Below are 16,962 nucleotides of genomic sequence, written 5' to 3'. Positions count from 1 at the left end.
GAAGATTGTTCATACAGCGTTACATCGACAAGTTTCAGTCCCGTTATTATCAATAGAGATATTAAATCAATTTACATGGATCAATAATCGCGATAAAGATTTGAATTAGCGAGTGAATAAAATTTCGTCTCGCATTTGACTAAAGACGTAGCATCATTCGCCATATTTACAACGCTCTCGTAGTCAACAGACATCAGACACCTGTATCGTATCGTGCAGACGCTTGCATGCCAGCGAAGGAGTTTGTGCGTGTTACATTCTCTTGTAACGATCACGTCATTTGCAACAATCGAACATCTCTTTCAATTTAATCCAATTGAATAAGAAAGCTGGGAGAGTTCTATGTTCGAGAACAAGAGCGACAAGCGCATCGTGGGGAGAAGCTAGACACTCCGGATTTGAGACTCGAGTACCCTGCTGGGTGTGTCATAATGCGTGCTATTCTAGCCTTGATATGCGCGATTCTGCAAACGGGTAAGGAGTATTTATTGAACGCAAATTTCGCACGCGCGTCCGACGCGAAATGATCGAAATACGATCGTCCCGTCGATAACGCCATATTTACTCCAACTAAAAAAAAAAAAAAAAAAAAAAAAAGAAAAAATTTCTTTTTTTCATTCAACAAACGACATGTATCGAGACATGCGGCTTCATTTCTCAACTCGCGCATATGCCCTTGAGGCTTCCACGTTATTTTCAAAAAAGTTAATACAAATATGTTATAATACAAACAACAAATATGTTAATAAAATATGTTTACGAATATTATCCGTGTCATCATACATTGTTAAATGCCAATGGCATTTCGTGAACGTTGCAGTTCATCGCTTCATCATGAGGATGAGGAGCAGCTACTGATAATCATGCTACTCCTCGCCTATGATGAATCATAGACTTGGTTTCTGTTTCAGTTACGGCCCAACGAACTCCGACGATATCATACACGTCACAGGAACAGATTAAGGATATTGGAGAAACGGTGGAAATGCAATGTTCCGTTCAGTACGCTCAAGAATATCCTGTCTTGTGGATCAAATTTAATAAAGACAGTCCACACGAGCAAGTAGCACTTTCTACCGGCACTGCATTGATAATCAGAGATAGTAGATTCTCTCTTAAGTATGATACAGCGTCTAGCACTTACATCTTACAAGTAATATTTTATTGGAATCTTTCTAATCCATGAGATAGATCCATTATTTAAAGCAACAATAACGTACGAAATTAACACCTGAAATTTTTTAGATTAAAGACATACAAGAAACGGATGCTGGATTCTATCAATGTAGAATACAAATATCCGTAAACAATCTCGTGAGCGCAGATGTGGAGTTGCAAGTTCGTAGGCCACCGATAATTAGCGATAATTCGACTCAATCACTGGTGGTTAGCGAGGGACAACCTGTCCAACTGGAATGCTATGCCAATGGCTTTCCACCGCCAAGGATATCATGGCGTAGAGAAAATAATGCTATTTTACCCACCGGAGGATCGATTTATCGGTACGATATAATTAACACAAAATTATTATTATTATTATTATTATTATTATTATTATTATTATTATTATTATTAAAATCTTATTAAATATATAATTATTATTAAATATCTGGAAAATAATGTTTTATTCGTCAAAATCCAAAAATGTTGCAGTGGTAATACGTTGAAAATATCTGCTATACGTAAAGAGGATCGCGGAACGTATTATTGCATCGCTGAGAATGGAGTTGGACGCGGTGCTAGACGTAATATTAACGTAGAGGTCGAATTTGCGCCGGTGATCACGGCTCCTAGACCACGACTCGGACAAGCTTTGCAATACGATATGGATTTGGAGTGTCATGTGGAAGCGTATCCTCCGCCAGCTATCATCTGGCTCAAAGATGACATTCAGTTATCGAATAATCAGCATTACAGCATATCACACTTTGCAACCGCGGATGAATACACCGACACAACGATTCGAGTTATTACCATAGAAAAACGGCAATATGGAGAATACGTATGTCGCGCAGCTAACAAACTAGGCACTGCTGAAACGAAAGTCGAGCTTTTCGGTAAGAAGATGGAGAAAAAAGAAAGATTTGACGTGTATTTATATGTGTTGTATGTTAGTTATAGATAATGTACATTATCTAGATAGTTACAACATAGTTGTACATAATTAATTATGTTGGATGACAAACGACTCTTTATCGATATGTCGGCTGTGCATGACAATGATGAAATTTTCATCAGGTCATATCAGTTATCTCAATGCAGCTGTTATATCAATTATGAATTTCAATTCTCAATCTTCAATGTGTATTTTATATTTTTTAGTACGATTTATTATCTTACTTATTATCGATTTTTTTATTTTTTGTTAGCATTTTAGTTAGCATGTATTAGATTTGTTCCCTCTTCTGTTTATGCAGAAACCATTATTCCTGTTTGCCCGCCAGCATGTGGTCAAGCTCATTATGGAACTGGCGTAATTCCAGTTTCTTCAGGACCTTTGATAGTTGTAGTTTTATTAATTACAATGGTAATGAGGTAAGTCACATTTTGAATATTCTCCAAAGTAATAATAATCTAAATTACTCATACTATTTGATTATATGATGATATTTCGCATTGGGTTTTATATTTATTCTTAAATACATACATGTTTGTTATTTATAGAAATTTCAACGCCAAATATTAATTACCCGGGCCTGCAATGGGCAGCGGCGAGTCAATGCAATCTTTTAAAGTGGCTCTTCGCCGTCAGCTTTATTATTATCGTAATAATGCTGTAAGACCAAAACTTAAATTGTAAGGGCCTCAATAATATTTTACTAACTTACTTTCTATATTTGTATAATGCGATTATTTTTATAGTTATTTACAAACAGATCAATTTATCATTATTGGAAAATGAGCATATCGTGACACGATGTGTCACCATGTCGGTGCAGCTGTTGATAGAAATTTAATATCATTATTTACACATTTTCGGATTTTTATGATATTTTCACTTTTAGAATCTTTTCATGTATATAGAGATATTATAGATATATTTAATATGTAATTTTTATATTGGAAAATTTATATTTAATCTATTATGGACGTTACTTTTGAATCTCTATGATTCACCCCTTTTTCTAATAAATGCGTAATAACGCCGCTCAATTTTTACATCGAAATTTGAATTTTATTTAAATGTTAAGCGTAATCCACAAGCTGCGTTTTGAATCCAGAAAAAGGGATTTGATAATAGATGTAATGCGATTTTCATAAATAATTTTGTCATGCTGATATAGTACTTGTTGGCATTTTAATTATTAGAAAAGATAATTCATGTCATACTCTTATAAATATAGACACCAACGATATATAGATGTTGGAAAGATTCAAGCTAACATTCCAGTACACATTTACGATGACACACAATGTTATATAACGCGGCAAGTAGATAGCATAACTTCTTGGCCTCAGTATTACTGATAGGTGATGGAGAAGTAAATAATAATGATGTTACAAAAAACATATTGTATTATCATACCTATAGTTATCGGTAGAGCAAATCGACAATACGGATTTGTAGAATTATCTAATTATCCCGTTAACGCAAAAGAATTTGAAATGTCATGAACAAAGAAAATAATGTTGATGTTAGTGCCTTGTTCGTGATATAAAAAAAATGTAATTTATGTTAGAAGTAAAATTATAAATGTGTATAAAATATAGACAACATAACGTATACGTGTATCAATTGCATGTATGTAACATAACATTTTACGTATTTTATTAAGCACATACTTCTATTTACTGCACACTTATATCGCGATCTCTTTAACAAGGTAAATTTCATAACTCATCGATTGTATCATATAAATGTTGTACAACCGATATAAGAGAAAGTAGGAAAAGAGAATCTCAATGAAAAGAATCTCAGTTTTTATATGCTCTTTACAAGTTTTCAATTTTATACTTGCTAATATTGTATTCAATTTGACGCCATGATACTCATAATATTTATAATAATTCTAACATTCACACACAACATACACATTGTGAACAATTGTGAATATCAAATGTATTACAACTATATAATGTCAGTAGCAAGATTTTATACAGATACCGTTTGTACTACGATATTGCATTTTATTACTTAAAATTTCGTGCGTCTACATATTTAGCTAAATTTATGTATGAAATAAGCAATAAAATTTTATAAATAAGATATTTCTTATTCTTTTTATGTATAAAAGAACCTCTATTTTATAACTTGAAAACGGCCTTGCTTATATCTCCCTTCTTTAACGTGTCGAGAGCTTCTTTATATTGGCTCAAGGAAAATACTTTGATTCCTAATTTATTGTAATCAAGATATTTTTCAGACATTGACTGTACCAAAGCTATTCCTTTAAGAAAACAATAGGGATTTATATTCACGCCTATGATGTTTAATTCCTTTTTGTAAACCTGTAATAACAATTTTTAATTAAAAAAAGTATTAAGACTTTCAACTGGTAAGTATATGATAGGTTTACCTGAAATGGTTCAATCGATATTTTTGCTTTTGAGTTAGCGACGCCGAAAACGCATAAGCGACCACCTTGACCCAACAAAGACACAGCCGATTCCATAGCTGGAGCATAACCGCTACAATCCACAGCTAAGTCATACTCCTCTTTTAATTCGGTCGGATTTTTAATTTTATAATCGAGACCTATTGGGATATAAATATATCTCCCTTAGGAAGAGAAAAAAAATATTTTTCATATTTTTAATATTATTCAATATTACCCAGATTAGAGGCAATATCTTTTCGCTTCTGTTGCGGCTCACTGATAGTGACAGTCTTTCTGAGGCCGTGTAAATGAAGTAGACAAGCCCATAATAAGCCTATAATACCGGCGCCTATTACGAGAACCTTGCTTCCTATATTTACAGGATTGATTTTGTCCCACCCATGAGCCATGCACGACAATGGCTCGGTTAGCGCAGCTTGGCGCATTTCAATTTCATCTGGGATTAAATATACCTATCGGATTGTATTATATAAATAATATGAATATCACGACGTGAAGAATAATAAAACAATAAGATTCGTTTCGTTTAAACAAAATGTTTCAAAGAGATGCTTTTCAAACGATAATTACATCTTTTTGATCAATTTAAAATCCCATCATTTTAAAAACCCTTTTTTAACGTAAACATAAATTTTTTTAAGAGCATGTCGTTTTATAGCCTCAAATTAAAATTCTTAAAGTAAACTTGACAATAGTTTTGTTACTTACTCGATTTCTTGAAATTTAATCCGTGAGAGATTTTTTTTATATCATAAAAATTAGGAAAATGCTTCGATAATTTTATATAAAAAAAAAAAAAAGATCACTATCACCAAGTTATAGTAACAGCAATAAATTCTTTTTACTTAAAAAACTTATTGCTGTAAGTCGCAAGGACGTCTGGGTCTTTCGGCGCATTCCTGGAGCTTTGAAGCATATATATTTGTATATATATATATACCTGCGTTTCTGGGACAAGCGCGTGCGTAGCCCATCCTCCATCTCTGTAAATTCCTATAGTGCTATTTAGACCACCGCGCTTACAAAAATGATAATTCGCACTGTGACAATGGTCGCATTTATTGCATCCACTGTTAGGATCGACGACGACACGTTGACCGACTTTAAAGATGGTTACTTCCGATCCGAGTTCATCGATAACACCTACAAACTCGTGTCCGAGAGTCAGAGGTCCGTCCTCTTTACAGGGAAAGGATCCCTAAAAGACACGTTATTTTAAGATGTCAAAGCACGTGTATGTATGTGATGTGTGTGTGTGTGTGTGTGTGTGTGTGTGTGTGTGTGTGTGTGTGTGTGTTTGTATACCGACAATGATATGAAATAATCAACAGAATTTAAATTTTCATCGCATTATTATCGATCATGTTAATTTAAATAAAAGAACGATTATCGAATTTTTATAAAACAAACTATTTATTGCGATTCATAAAACTATATATTTTCTTCGTAATAATTAATAAGTAATTTTAAATATTCTAAATAATTTTCGAATAATTGAATTAATAAAAGTTTGTTTCTGTATCTTGATAATAAAATATTTATATTTATATATATATATATGATAACTTATATCTTTTGCAATGTAGTACATCTAATTGAAAACCATATCATATTTATAAAATTTCATTGTGATAACCGTTCGAAATCATTATAATCTTTTTTATAATTTTTTTACACAATTCTACAATTAATAAAATAATAATATATATAAAAATTATAAATTATAAATATTTATAATACAGTACGTACTTCTAAAATATGGAGATCCGTCCCACAAATGCCAGAATATGCAACTTTAATTCGGACTTCGTTTCCCCCTGGTTTTGGAAGAATATCTCGTTTTTTTAAAGTAAGCGACTTGCTCGATAGATTAAAACTTAAATATTCCATTGTATTGTAATTTATATCCGCTGGAATCGTATTATTCGAGAACACTAGGGAACTCAGTCATCATCATTCGATATTTATAAGTTGACGACATTAAGTCGTAAACTTATACCTTTAAGCGATAACACTAATGTCTTATCAAATCTCGCGCGACTGCGCAAGACTGATGTGTGCATAAGCATAACGATTGTAGGCTTGACGTTATACAAAGGTCAGGGCAATTATAAGTAGATTAGAGCGAAAACAAAATTGTTCATGTGCGTAAGATGTAATTATTTATGAAAACTTGCAGCACAACTTGCAGCACAATCTTAAAAATTATGAAAGTGCAACGTTACAGAGATATTATAAAAGATAGAAATGAAAATCAAATCGCAATGTTATTAGAAGTTTTTAGACTATTAAACGTGAAATAAAATTTCACGATACCTGCACTTTCTCTCTTATGTATTAGATACTTTATAAAAACAAAAAAAGAAAAGAATAAAATTTAAAAGTCACATGATATATTTTATGATTCAAATTTCAATAATTTATTTCAATCTCAATGAGGAAATAAAGATAATGCAAATAATTTAGTAATTTAATAATTTATTATTTTAGGATTATATATTATTTTGATCGAATATTTGAGATCTCTAGAGAATCTAAAGTCTTCTAAATATATGTCGCGTATGTCATTAGAATGATTGCGACAAATTCTTGTTTTTCAAAATAAGATAAAGAAGATAATCGAATAAAGTTTCATTGTGAAAGACATCGCCTTATGAGAGACACGCGATTCAATTAATTGTGACCTTAAAAGCGTGTGAACTCTTTTTTTCGCTTCGAGGTAACAATGATACCGAAGCAGAAAATTCATTCATACGCAGTAGTTCGACACGCTATGAACGAATGTCCTTCAATTCATGAGAAATTTCGGGTCAACGGGACATAGAGCTGGATAACTGGTTGCACCGGGAAACCGGAAATGGGGTCGAGAATGACGTCATCTGGCGTTCAACTCCGTTCATTCAACCCCCAGGGATAAACTAGGTTACTGGGACAAGCTACCCTCTATGCTGATCTTTTTGCAAAAAGAAATTCCCCATTCTAAAAAGTAAAATTTAAATTACGCAATACACTCACATTTCTTTAATAAATTATGCAATTGGTAAGAAATGCTGATTGTATAAAGGAATTTAGTCATATAAATAACTCGATAACTTAGGGTAATAAGAGGTCACTATAACTTCACTAACGTTATCGGTCTTACAGAAGAGGTCACCTCGAAATCTTCGGTTTGTAAAATATCGTTTGACATAAGCATGTTTAAAGAATTTCATTCCTTTAGTTAGTATTTTCCAGATGAAATGAAAATCATTCAAGAGGCAAAAATATCTAATTCATCTAATTCACCATTCCGTCGCATTTTTCTCACGATATGAGAAAATCGATCATAGCTTAAGCGACCCGTAGATTGACATTTAAACAAAGTAGTACGAGCAAAATAATAAAGATTTAATAAACGCAAAATACTCGTCAACATTAGCGTTTTTTGTTTTCGTCTTTCTCAATTTTAAATTCTTCGCAGAGCGAGAAAATAATGAGAGCAGATATATTTAGCGCTGGATATTTTCAGTATACAAAATATTTTCAAAATATTTTCTATAGAAACTGTCCCACCGCGTATTCATTAAGTAGCCAATGATGGCACGTGCTTTGATTTCTGAACGAGCTGCAAGGTGAATGGACCGTTCAACGTCACAGAGCTTCAAAGTAGGTCGCTGTGGATGGCTCTGGGTCGCGTATCGCCTTGTCCCTTATACTGCCACCAGCAACGGCAGTACAGTTCATTGAAAAACCGACATTCGATCAATATCTTCCCCGATAAGCACATTAATAGCAATTTGCAATGAATACCAAATTCTAGACTCTTTGCGACTAATAATTGTTCATCGAATCGGATATATCGCTATCGCCTATATCGCCTATATCCGTCCAAGGGAGGAAAACGATCGGGGGGAGGGGGAGGGGGAGGGGGGAGGGGGGAGGAGGGAAACGTAGGACGGATGAGGAAAAAGGGAAAAAAAGGAGAGGAGACAGACGCATGAACGGAAAGCGGAAGCAGCCAAGCTGCTCAATGGAAGAGCTCAATCTGAGCCTGCGAGCGGATGCGAATGGGTAGGCAGCCCATTGAAGGTTGCACGGGTATTCGCATTGCGTATGCGCGGCTTTTGATGTTTCTCTTTACCCAGCGAAAGAACGTGGACACTCGCTCCGCGTGCTTGTTTTTCTTCGCTACTCCACGCGAAGGATCCTCATCGGGATAACGAAAAGAACTGCTTTTGTATAGATATGATCTTACCCTGAGAAATATCGATTTCTACTTTTAAAAGACATGTAAACGCAGGATATCTCCAAAAAGGATTTCGAAGTCCCTTCTTAATTATTTTAATTATTTTTTCCCAACACAAATGTCAAAAAACAAATGATTTCTGACATAAGCGATTGTGAGCGATAATGCATCTGCTTTCTCGCGCAAACTTAATTTTAATTGAAAATTGATATAACTATACTCTTTAATTAATTTTTATCAAGTGGAGATCTTACCTTAATAAAATTTTAATTTTAGATGCAGTTACAAAGATGAAGTACAATACAATCTTTATTATAAACTGGAAAACTCTGATAAATAATCATCTTTTTCAAGATTATCACGAAAAAACAATTAAGTATCAAGAAACGTACGAGAATACATTTTGTTTAATTTAATCAAATACCCTTGCGATATTGATTGTTATATATGAACAGAATACTAGCCAATAAACCAAAATAAGGAACAATGTTTTATTAAAACATTAGGTACATATGTAAATTAAAGTTTTTGTAAGCAATTTTCTTTCTATTCATTTCGTGTGTGTTTCGAATTTTTCCGTTAAATCCCACGTTGATTATCCCACGTTTAAATGAAACACATATCGAGAGATGTTTTTGTTTCTGTAGCTCGACTACCGGAAACCGGATATGACGTAGCTGTCTACGATCTCTTAACATCCTGCAGTCTGTAAAAAATCATCTATTCTTCAATAAAACGGATTAATTCAAAAGGTATCTATAAACGCGATGCCAGGAGAGTCGCGCTTTTCATATTTCTTGTTTATAACGTTTTATTTCTCTCCATTAAAATTCAGTTTTGTAATATACGGTACATTCATGTATAATTTTATATATATATATATATATATATATAGATACAAGTATTACATGGAATGTGTGTGATTCTTTTAAAGGGGGGATAGATCTCCCCAGGAATATTACCCAGGAATATTACAAGGCTGAGCTCTGGATATCCCAGCGGAAACGGATATGACGTGTTGCTTGGTCGAATAAAGTAATTAAAAAATTTCATTAAACTGCCACGAATAATCACTCTACTATTACTATTGTAAACATAAATAGATATACATAGATGTTGTCACGTGTGTGTCTCGATATTAAAAATATTAAAAGTTGGAAATAGTTGGATTAAATCTAGAATTAAATAGAATTAAATAGAATTTTTGATAATTCGAAAACTACTAATGTGCTTAAATATTTCCTTTCCTGGAAAAGGCTCAATCTCTAATGTAATCTGCATCGTTAAATCTATATTATACTCATGTGCAAGATTAATGTCATCGATGTATTATCACATATTATCTAATGTGTAACATTACGCGATAAAAATATAAAAATGTAAAAGATCACAAATCTGTTCTTTCTCTTTTTCTCTATCTCTATCTTTTATTATAGTTCATTCGTGAAATTACATATTTGTCAGTTAACTGCAATAAAGTGTAATGAAACGAAAGATTGACAGAACGAGAGGGCGTAGAAGTTTGCTGCGTGCGTATCGATTGGGGACGCTGTTCGCCAACGAGACTAGCCTACATTCTATCTCTTTTCTTCACCCTCCCGATTTACGAAGGACGGTTTGTCTCCCTCTCTCTACACCCTCTCATCGACCTAGAAGTTCTCATTCAATGCTCCCTCCTCTTTACTCTTACTTAACCTTGCCACCCTCTGCCGCGTTTCTCTTTTTGTTTTCTCTTCTCTCTCAATTGTAATTCGGTGGATATTTGAAAAAAAAAAAAAAAAAAAAAAAAAAAATAAACACAACAGAAATATAACAAAGATGTTGCAAATAATAGCCTAAAAAAATTAAATATTGCTCGGTTAAAATAATAAAATAAAGAATAACTCTGATGCGCATAGCAATAATAAAAAAAATGTTGTTCCTCTGATTATGATAATAAATAGATCTCTTAGATATATTATATTTTTCATAGTTTTTCTTTTAGCGACTTTGGCGAAAATTCTCGATACTGGCATTACCACCGTTTCTCGGTGGATCATATCACTGTTGTTCATCAGGAGTATCGTTAGGTGCCGCGATGGTACGTAGAAGGGGCGAGGCCACGTACCGCTACAGAGGGAAGGGTGGCTCGCGGTGAATCGTATCCGTGTCACGAATGCGCGCGTCTGCTGCACACCACGCACATACACATACACACACACACACACACACACACACACACACACACACACAGACAATTCCTCCTCCTTGCCACCCCCCCTTCGAGGTCAGCGCGAAAGAGGTTGAATGCAGTTGGCCGTCATTTTGCAATCCGTTCAGACGCTATTCAGATGCGTCCGACGCGAGTCCGATTCGACGTAGTCGCGCGATTTATCTGCAGAGCTACGTTCTTATCGTCCACCACGATGTCAATGTGCACGGGGTGATGCTGTCAATCGTGACAACGTCTTAACGATACGTGACAGATCACTTCGGAAGAAGAGAAAGGACCCGTCTCCTCACTCGCCTTGGCAAGGTACATGACCAACGCAAATGCGAGTGCATGTTGTGTTTCGACGTTACCATTTAAAAGCGTGTCAATCACACATCGTCTTACGCAGCTAATATCATTACGCAGCGCTGTATGTCGAACGTTACATAATTATCGGTCCTTCAAAAAATTTCTCGCAAGCGCTCGATGAGATTCGTGCACCGACCGAAAGCGACTATAAATTTTCACTCTATTCGTGTGTATCCTAATAGCGTGAGTTAGACGGAAGGAATCAACATGGATCGAGTAATTCATCAATTGCACACACATCAACACACGAAATATATCCGTGTCTAAATAATCTATAACAATTAGGTACATGCTCACAAGCATTGTCATACATAATATACATATATTATTATGATTTTACGAAATCGATTTTTATAATTGTACATAATTGTAATAAACCGATTAATACGATACTTATGTATCACAACGAGACGATAAACTCTATAATTTAAGAACTGATACTACTACTGATCTATTCTTCTCGTACATTGCGCGTTATAAACTAATAAAAACATTTGTCGAAAGAGAAAGACATTACTTTTAAAGTAGTCAAACTATGCCGAAAATTTTATCAATTATTTGTTAAATATATATTTCATTGAGACATCAACTTATCGATATAAAAAATTTTATTCAATAAATTTTATGTTTAAGGAAGATGACGAAAAAAAACGCTTTGTAAATTTTAATTATCTGTTAACACTCGAGTCTCGTTCCTTGGACCAATCGTCGTAACAAGCAATTTTACGCAAGTGCGTATAATTCTTGGTGCGTGCGCCCTACGAAAATTCGTAGGCTTCCTGTGGAAGAATGAATGGGGACCAATTCAGTTGGCAGCGTGAGGGCTGTTCTGACATTTGTGTCAGAACAGGCTTCTTCATCGCTCGGGAATACGTTACCGGATAATGGATTTTTCTGAAATTCTCGTGTTCACAGTTTTTTTTTTTTTTTTTTTTTTTTTGTAACAACATCCACAACATCAATCGTAAATGTGTAAATTTGAAGCGGCGGTCGTGCTTTTGACCGTTTCTTGATCTAACTTCGTTAAACGCATGAAGATAGAATTATTTTTAGAATTATTTTTTGACAGATTATATAACATGTATTCTTTTTTATCGAGACGACGAAACAATTTAGTGTAAAATCAAGATACTGACGAAGTCGAATATTCAGTTCTCGTGTACCGTGTTTATTGATTTTTTAGCTACTACAACCATGATCTTCGATTGCCATTATCGTACCGTAATCGGTAAGTAAATAGCTTTAAATTTGGTCGAAAAAAGAAGAGTAAATAATATCAAATTAAAATATAATATAAAATATAAACTTATTATCTGTTATTATATTATAAAAGCGCCACAAAATTACTTTAAAGAAAAGTAGAGAAGTACGAAGATAAAACGCAAGTAATACGGATTTGTAGCAAATTGAATATGATGCTTGAATAAGTATGAACGGCAAATAAGCTCGTCCGGTTTCGTGAATCATCGTTCTTTCTTGAGAAATATGTATATGTTGAGACGTTTGGCAATATTCATGAATATTTATAATCCTATCCTTGAGATCAACGAGAGAAAGAAATTGCTAGCATTTAAATCTTACAATTAATTAATGAATCTTAGATGAAAATAAACATGCATAAATAATAAAAATACACGGTGATTTTATAGAAAGTTTGCAATTTTGAAATAATAAATAAAAATTTTTCAATTGAGAACGACCAATGCAAGAATACTATTTCATCGCTGATATTATTATTTGTAATAATATTGCGATAATGTGGTAATTTTTTTTTATTTTCACAAGTCGATTCGCGAAATGTCCGGAAGTCACAAGCGATATATCAGATGACCCAGATGATCTGATCTTCAGACCACACGATTACTTTTCCTTTTGTTAAAAGGAATGTTTGGGAAGATAAATTTGGTTTAGAATATCGTTTTGAGAGCAATCGTTGATTTTCTATTTTGTATATCGCGCGAAGAGAATGAGTCATCCACGGTACATTGCGTCAAGTTGGAAAAGGACGTGGGGCGTTCATTCAATGCGACAATTCACACGATACGGGACACAACGATTCATTCTTCTCCTTTTTTTCTCGTTTTCTTTTCTTCGTTTCTCGTTGTAACAACGACGATTGCCCGTTGCGCACGTAGGGGACATTGCTTCTTCGAAGAGCTGCCATTCGGAGAGGAGGTAACGTTCGTTGGCACGGGTAAACGTAAACTCGCTTCCGAATGCGACATTATTGTCATTAATCGCACGTGCTCCTCTTTCATTCACGCCGACTCCCACCCGTGAATAACACGATAGAAGCGTTTACATTCACGCCGCGGTTGGTCGGCGCCGATGGGCCGGCGACGCCGTCGCCATCCCGATTGGCCACCGCTTACTCCCGACGTACTATACGAGAGAACGAGAGGAATCGCGAGAGACGATCGCGAAGCGCTATGAATAGAACCAAAGTCCCAGGTCAAGGCACATGAAACGAAGCGTCTCTCGGGTAGTTCCGACAAGGAGTTTGCCTGGTTTCGATTCCGCTGCAATATGGCCGTACCGCCGTACACACGACCCCCATTCTCGGAGCATCGTGTCCGCAAATCACACGTCCATCATACGCTGTTTGCGATATTGTCGTACGTGCTACTGACGAAAGGTATTGACCAAACATTGATGTGAAAAGCGATCTTTCTCTCTTGCTCGCTCATTCGCGCGCAAATACTACTCGTGCATATTCGCTTGCTGTTATTATGCGTCAACGAGAAAACAGGATGTGATTTATTCACGATGCTCCGACTTCGGGATAGTGTATGAAGCGGGCTGATTAGGTTGTGCGTGCGTGCGTGTCACGTCTATGGTCACGCGTATGTACGCGTATTGCAATTCATGGCTGGCATATGACAAATGGACGATTTTGCATCTGACTCTGTGTCCCTCTATCTCACTATCTCCCATTCCCGTTGCCCATCCGCTTCCCCTGTCGTTTTATTCACTTACTTTTCTTTTCTTTTTATTTTGTTCATCAGAATTAACGAGTTATTTTTACCTCTCTCGTTTAACGACAGAATAATTTTTTTCCTTCGTTGCATATATTTCTTGAAACTGCGTTGAGTTTATCGCAGCTCAATTTATAGAGCTCAAATTTTTTGTTACAAAATTAAAATACGTTATCAAATTTTACGATTATCAAATTTTAAATACAATATTTTATAATATTTGAAAGCATATCGTAAAGTTTGTTACTTGTAAGCTTGTTACGTTACATGTCTAGTTATGTTCTGTGTATGCAATTTTATTATTTTTATTATAGATGGTACAAGTGTTTCCTTGACTCATCATCATGCAAATGATGTTAATTATTATGATACAACGATCAACAATAGTGATAATATAAGTCCTCTGGAAAAATTTTATCTTATCACTCAACAGAAGTGGCATAAGGATACATTAGTGCCAATCTCCTCATTGCCCTCTACGAAGGGAATGCCTACGAGATCTCATCACAGGTAATAGGCTTATGTAAAAATAAAAATTCATAGTACCAACTGCAATCGGATGGGCAACCGATTAACAACTGATTGTAATAACCTGAGCAATTTGTCAAGTATAATATAACATGATGTAAGCAATCGAGATTAAATCGTATCCAATTGCAACGTGGTCAAACGGGATGCTTCCGCTATAGCTTGTAGCTATCCCGATATTTCACGAAATATTAAGATTAATTTTTTATCTCAAAGTATTTTTAATACAGAATCCGGCAGTCCGTGACAGGACTGGATGATGCTGGAATGGATCTCCAAGTGACTCAACTCAATAATCCGGCAGACGAGGAAATACATTCCAGGACGACTTTGTCATGGCTAGATTGGCATTTGTCTCACGTTTTAGCGCTTTGTGTAATCGTTGGCATTATATTCCTAGTAAGCGTCACATATTTTTACAATACAGAAAAATATAGAAAATTCATTCTCTTCCTTTTCAGAGACAAGTGACTATTTTAAAATAGTCACTTTATATATTTGTAGAGCCTAATTAATCTTATCTCTATCGTTAAATTATTTGGATATGATTATATAATAAGCACTTTCTGACAGCTCTTGTTATGGCTGCGAAAACAAATGTCGCGTGAAAAAGATAACGAAGATGGCAGTCGGCACGGCCTGGTCGAGGAAGGTGCCACTAGTCAGTCGGAAAAGTTAACTAAAGATGTAAAAGAATCTGTGGAAGCAAAATGGGTTCACGAAGCATTCACGAAGCAATCTGCACCCTCCTACCCGGTACGACCGGTTCCCCAAACCTCTTTACCCGAGGTAAGAGAATCTACTAAATGTCGTTCTCACACAGAATTATAGAATTAAATCATGGGGCATTATAAATAATTTTCATATCATATTGAAAGATGATGTCTACGGCAATAGCTGAGCGTAAACCGGAAGCGATTCGTATGAAAGCAAAAGGATTATTGGAAAGACGTGGTTCGAGCACAAGTTTAACCATAGAATTGGCACCAGCTCCTGAAAGTCCACCACATATGGTTACTCCTACACGAGAATGTACAACGGAAGAGTTTTTGTTAAGCGCGGGAAATGTATTGTCGAGAGCACAATTGAAAAGAGTTGTTGAAGGTACGGGAACGTTGCACAAAGAATTTTGGGAGGTGCCGTTAAATCTGCCAGAAAAGGTAGACATTTGCGGCTCAGGAGTGAAGAATAGATACAGCTCTGTTTTACCCAATCTACAAACCAGAGTGGTTCTACCAGGTTCCTCCGATGATCCGCTCGCCGGTTACATAAACGCTAATTATATCCGAGTAGGTGGATAATAATTTTTTGTGCACTAGTGAAATTGATGATATGTCTTATAATGTATCTTTCGTTATTGAATCGCGCTAAAAGCTACAATAAAAAAACAAATTTACAGGGATACGATGGCGAAAATGCTAGATATATCGCGACACAGGGACCATTAGCTAATACGATAGCAGATTTCTGGAGAATGGTCTGGACGGAAAAAGTTCCTGTGATTGTCATGATAACTAGATTGAATGAAGCATCCAAGCCGAAGTGCGAGACGTATTTTCCCTTTGACGTAAATAGTCGTGTACAAGCTGGATCTTTCACTATTATAGTAAATTATATCGATGCGAGAAACGGATATATCGTTAGAACTATGGAGATTCGGCACGAAGGAGAAAGGAGACATTTGCAACACTATTGGTAATAATTACTATTGTATTCACGAATTAATATCGTCAAACAACTGTAACGAAAACTCTTTATTACGCTTACTCTTTATTAAATACTTACTTTTACCTCTAAATTTGTATATTCTAAAAAATATATCGATTATCGATTATCGATAGGTACGATTCATGGCCGGACCATGCCGTACCTCAAACCGCAGATGCGCTCGTTAGTATGGCCGCGGAGGTGAACACTTTACCAGGACCAGTGGTCGTCCACTGCAGCGCGGGTATAGGACGAACTGGCTGTTTTATAGCAATAGGGATAGGAATGATTCAACTAGTAAAAGAAGGAAATGTCGATGTATTGGGTATTTTGTGCCAGATGAGGTAAGGCGTATGATATACACACGTTCTAGATTATTGTACGTGATCTTGCACGTCGCGTTTAAAT

The 16,962-nt window shown here is 35.3% G+C and overlaps 3 protein-coding genes and 1 long non-coding RNA gene across 10 annotated transcripts in view; 3 read left to right on the top strand and 1 right to left on the bottom strand.

Moving 5' to 3' along the window:
* Nucleotides 1-180: 180 nt before the first annotated feature.
* On the top strand, nt 181-4,205 carry Lac (septate junction protein lachesin). Of its 3 annotated transcripts, XM_011633447.3 has the most exons (6): nt 183-474; nt 912-1,153; nt 1,246-1,502; nt 1,654-2,057; nt 2,418-2,535; nt 2,665-4,205. In XM_011633447.3, exons 1-6 carry the CDS (start codon nt 432-434, stop codon nt 2,684-2,686), a joined length of 1,086 nt encoding a protein of 361 aa, XP_011631749.1. In that variant the 5' UTR covers nt 183-431; the 3' UTR covers nt 2,687-4,205. The 3 variants fall into 3 exon arrangements, with proteins under 3 accessions (XP_088930482.1, XP_088930481.1, XP_011631749.1); XM_089074356.1 differs by lacking the exon at nt 2,418-2,535 and having other exon boundaries at nt 181-474; XM_089074355.1 differs by lacking the exon at nt 2,665-4,205 and having other exon boundaries at nt 182-474; nt 2,418-2,539.
* Nucleotides 4,108-16,962, bottom strand: part of LOC105423643 (uncharacterized) — a 16,001-nt gene continuing 3,146 nt past the window's right edge. The window contains exons 2-6 of one of the 2 annotated variants that reach the window (XM_089074358.1): nt 6,309-6,376; nt 5,500-5,757; nt 4,774-5,011; nt 4,518-4,696; nt 4,108-4,449 (exon numbers count right to left, since the gene is read on the bottom strand). In XM_089074358.1, the coding sequence (XP_088930484.1) occupies nt 4,246-4,449; nt 4,518-4,696; nt 4,774-5,011; nt 5,500-5,757; nt 6,309-6,376 (947 nt within the window). In that variant the 3' untranslated portion in view covers nt 4,108-4,245. Of the gene's footprint in view, nt 4,450-4,517; nt 4,697-4,773; nt 5,012-5,499; nt 5,758-6,308; nt 6,889-16,962 lie in introns of those variants that run through there. The other variant, XM_089074357.1, reaches the window with a different exon arrangement.
* LOC148937104 (uncharacterized) lies at nt 9,104-9,936 on the top strand. Its single transcript, XR_016138701.1, has 3 exons — nt 9,104-9,290; nt 9,432-9,536; nt 9,719-9,936. It is a non-coding gene; the product is annotated as an uncharacterized LOC148937104 (long non-coding RNA).
* The window catches only part of LOC105423634 (tyrosine-protein phosphatase non-receptor type 7), a 21,406-nt gene continuing 15,499 nt past the window's right edge, over nt 11,056-16,962 (top strand). The window contains exons 1-7 of one of the 4 annotated variants that reach the window (XM_089074354.1): nt 11,056-11,299; nt 14,634-14,829; nt 15,064-15,246; nt 15,421-15,636; nt 15,726-16,136; nt 16,247-16,542; nt 16,689-16,898. In XM_089074354.1, coding sequence (XP_088930480.1) covers nt 15,115-15,246; nt 15,421-15,636; nt 15,726-16,136; nt 16,247-16,542; nt 16,689-16,898 — 1,265 coding nt within the window. In that variant the 5' untranslated portion in view covers nt 11,056-11,299; nt 14,634-14,829; nt 15,064-15,114. Of the gene's footprint in view, nt 11,300-12,527; nt 12,573-13,532; nt 14,188-14,633; nt 14,830-15,063; nt 15,247-15,420; nt 15,637-15,725; nt 16,137-16,246; nt 16,543-16,688; nt 16,899-16,962 lie in introns of those variants that run through there. The other 3 variants (XM_011633450.3, XM_011633449.3, XM_011633451.2) reach the window with 3 other exon arrangements.

Source organism: Pogonomyrmex barbatus, unplaced genomic scaffold (genome assembly GCF_055798465.1).
Source record: "Pogonomyrmex barbatus isolate J1 unplaced genomic scaffold, ASM5579846v1 scaffold17, whole genome shotgun sequence".
Lineage (NCBI taxonomy): Eukaryota > Metazoa > Arthropoda > Insecta > Hymenoptera > Formicidae > Pogonomyrmex > Pogonomyrmex barbatus.
Note: the sequence above shows the minus strand (reverse complement) of the source record. Positions and strands in the feature narration are given on the sequence as shown.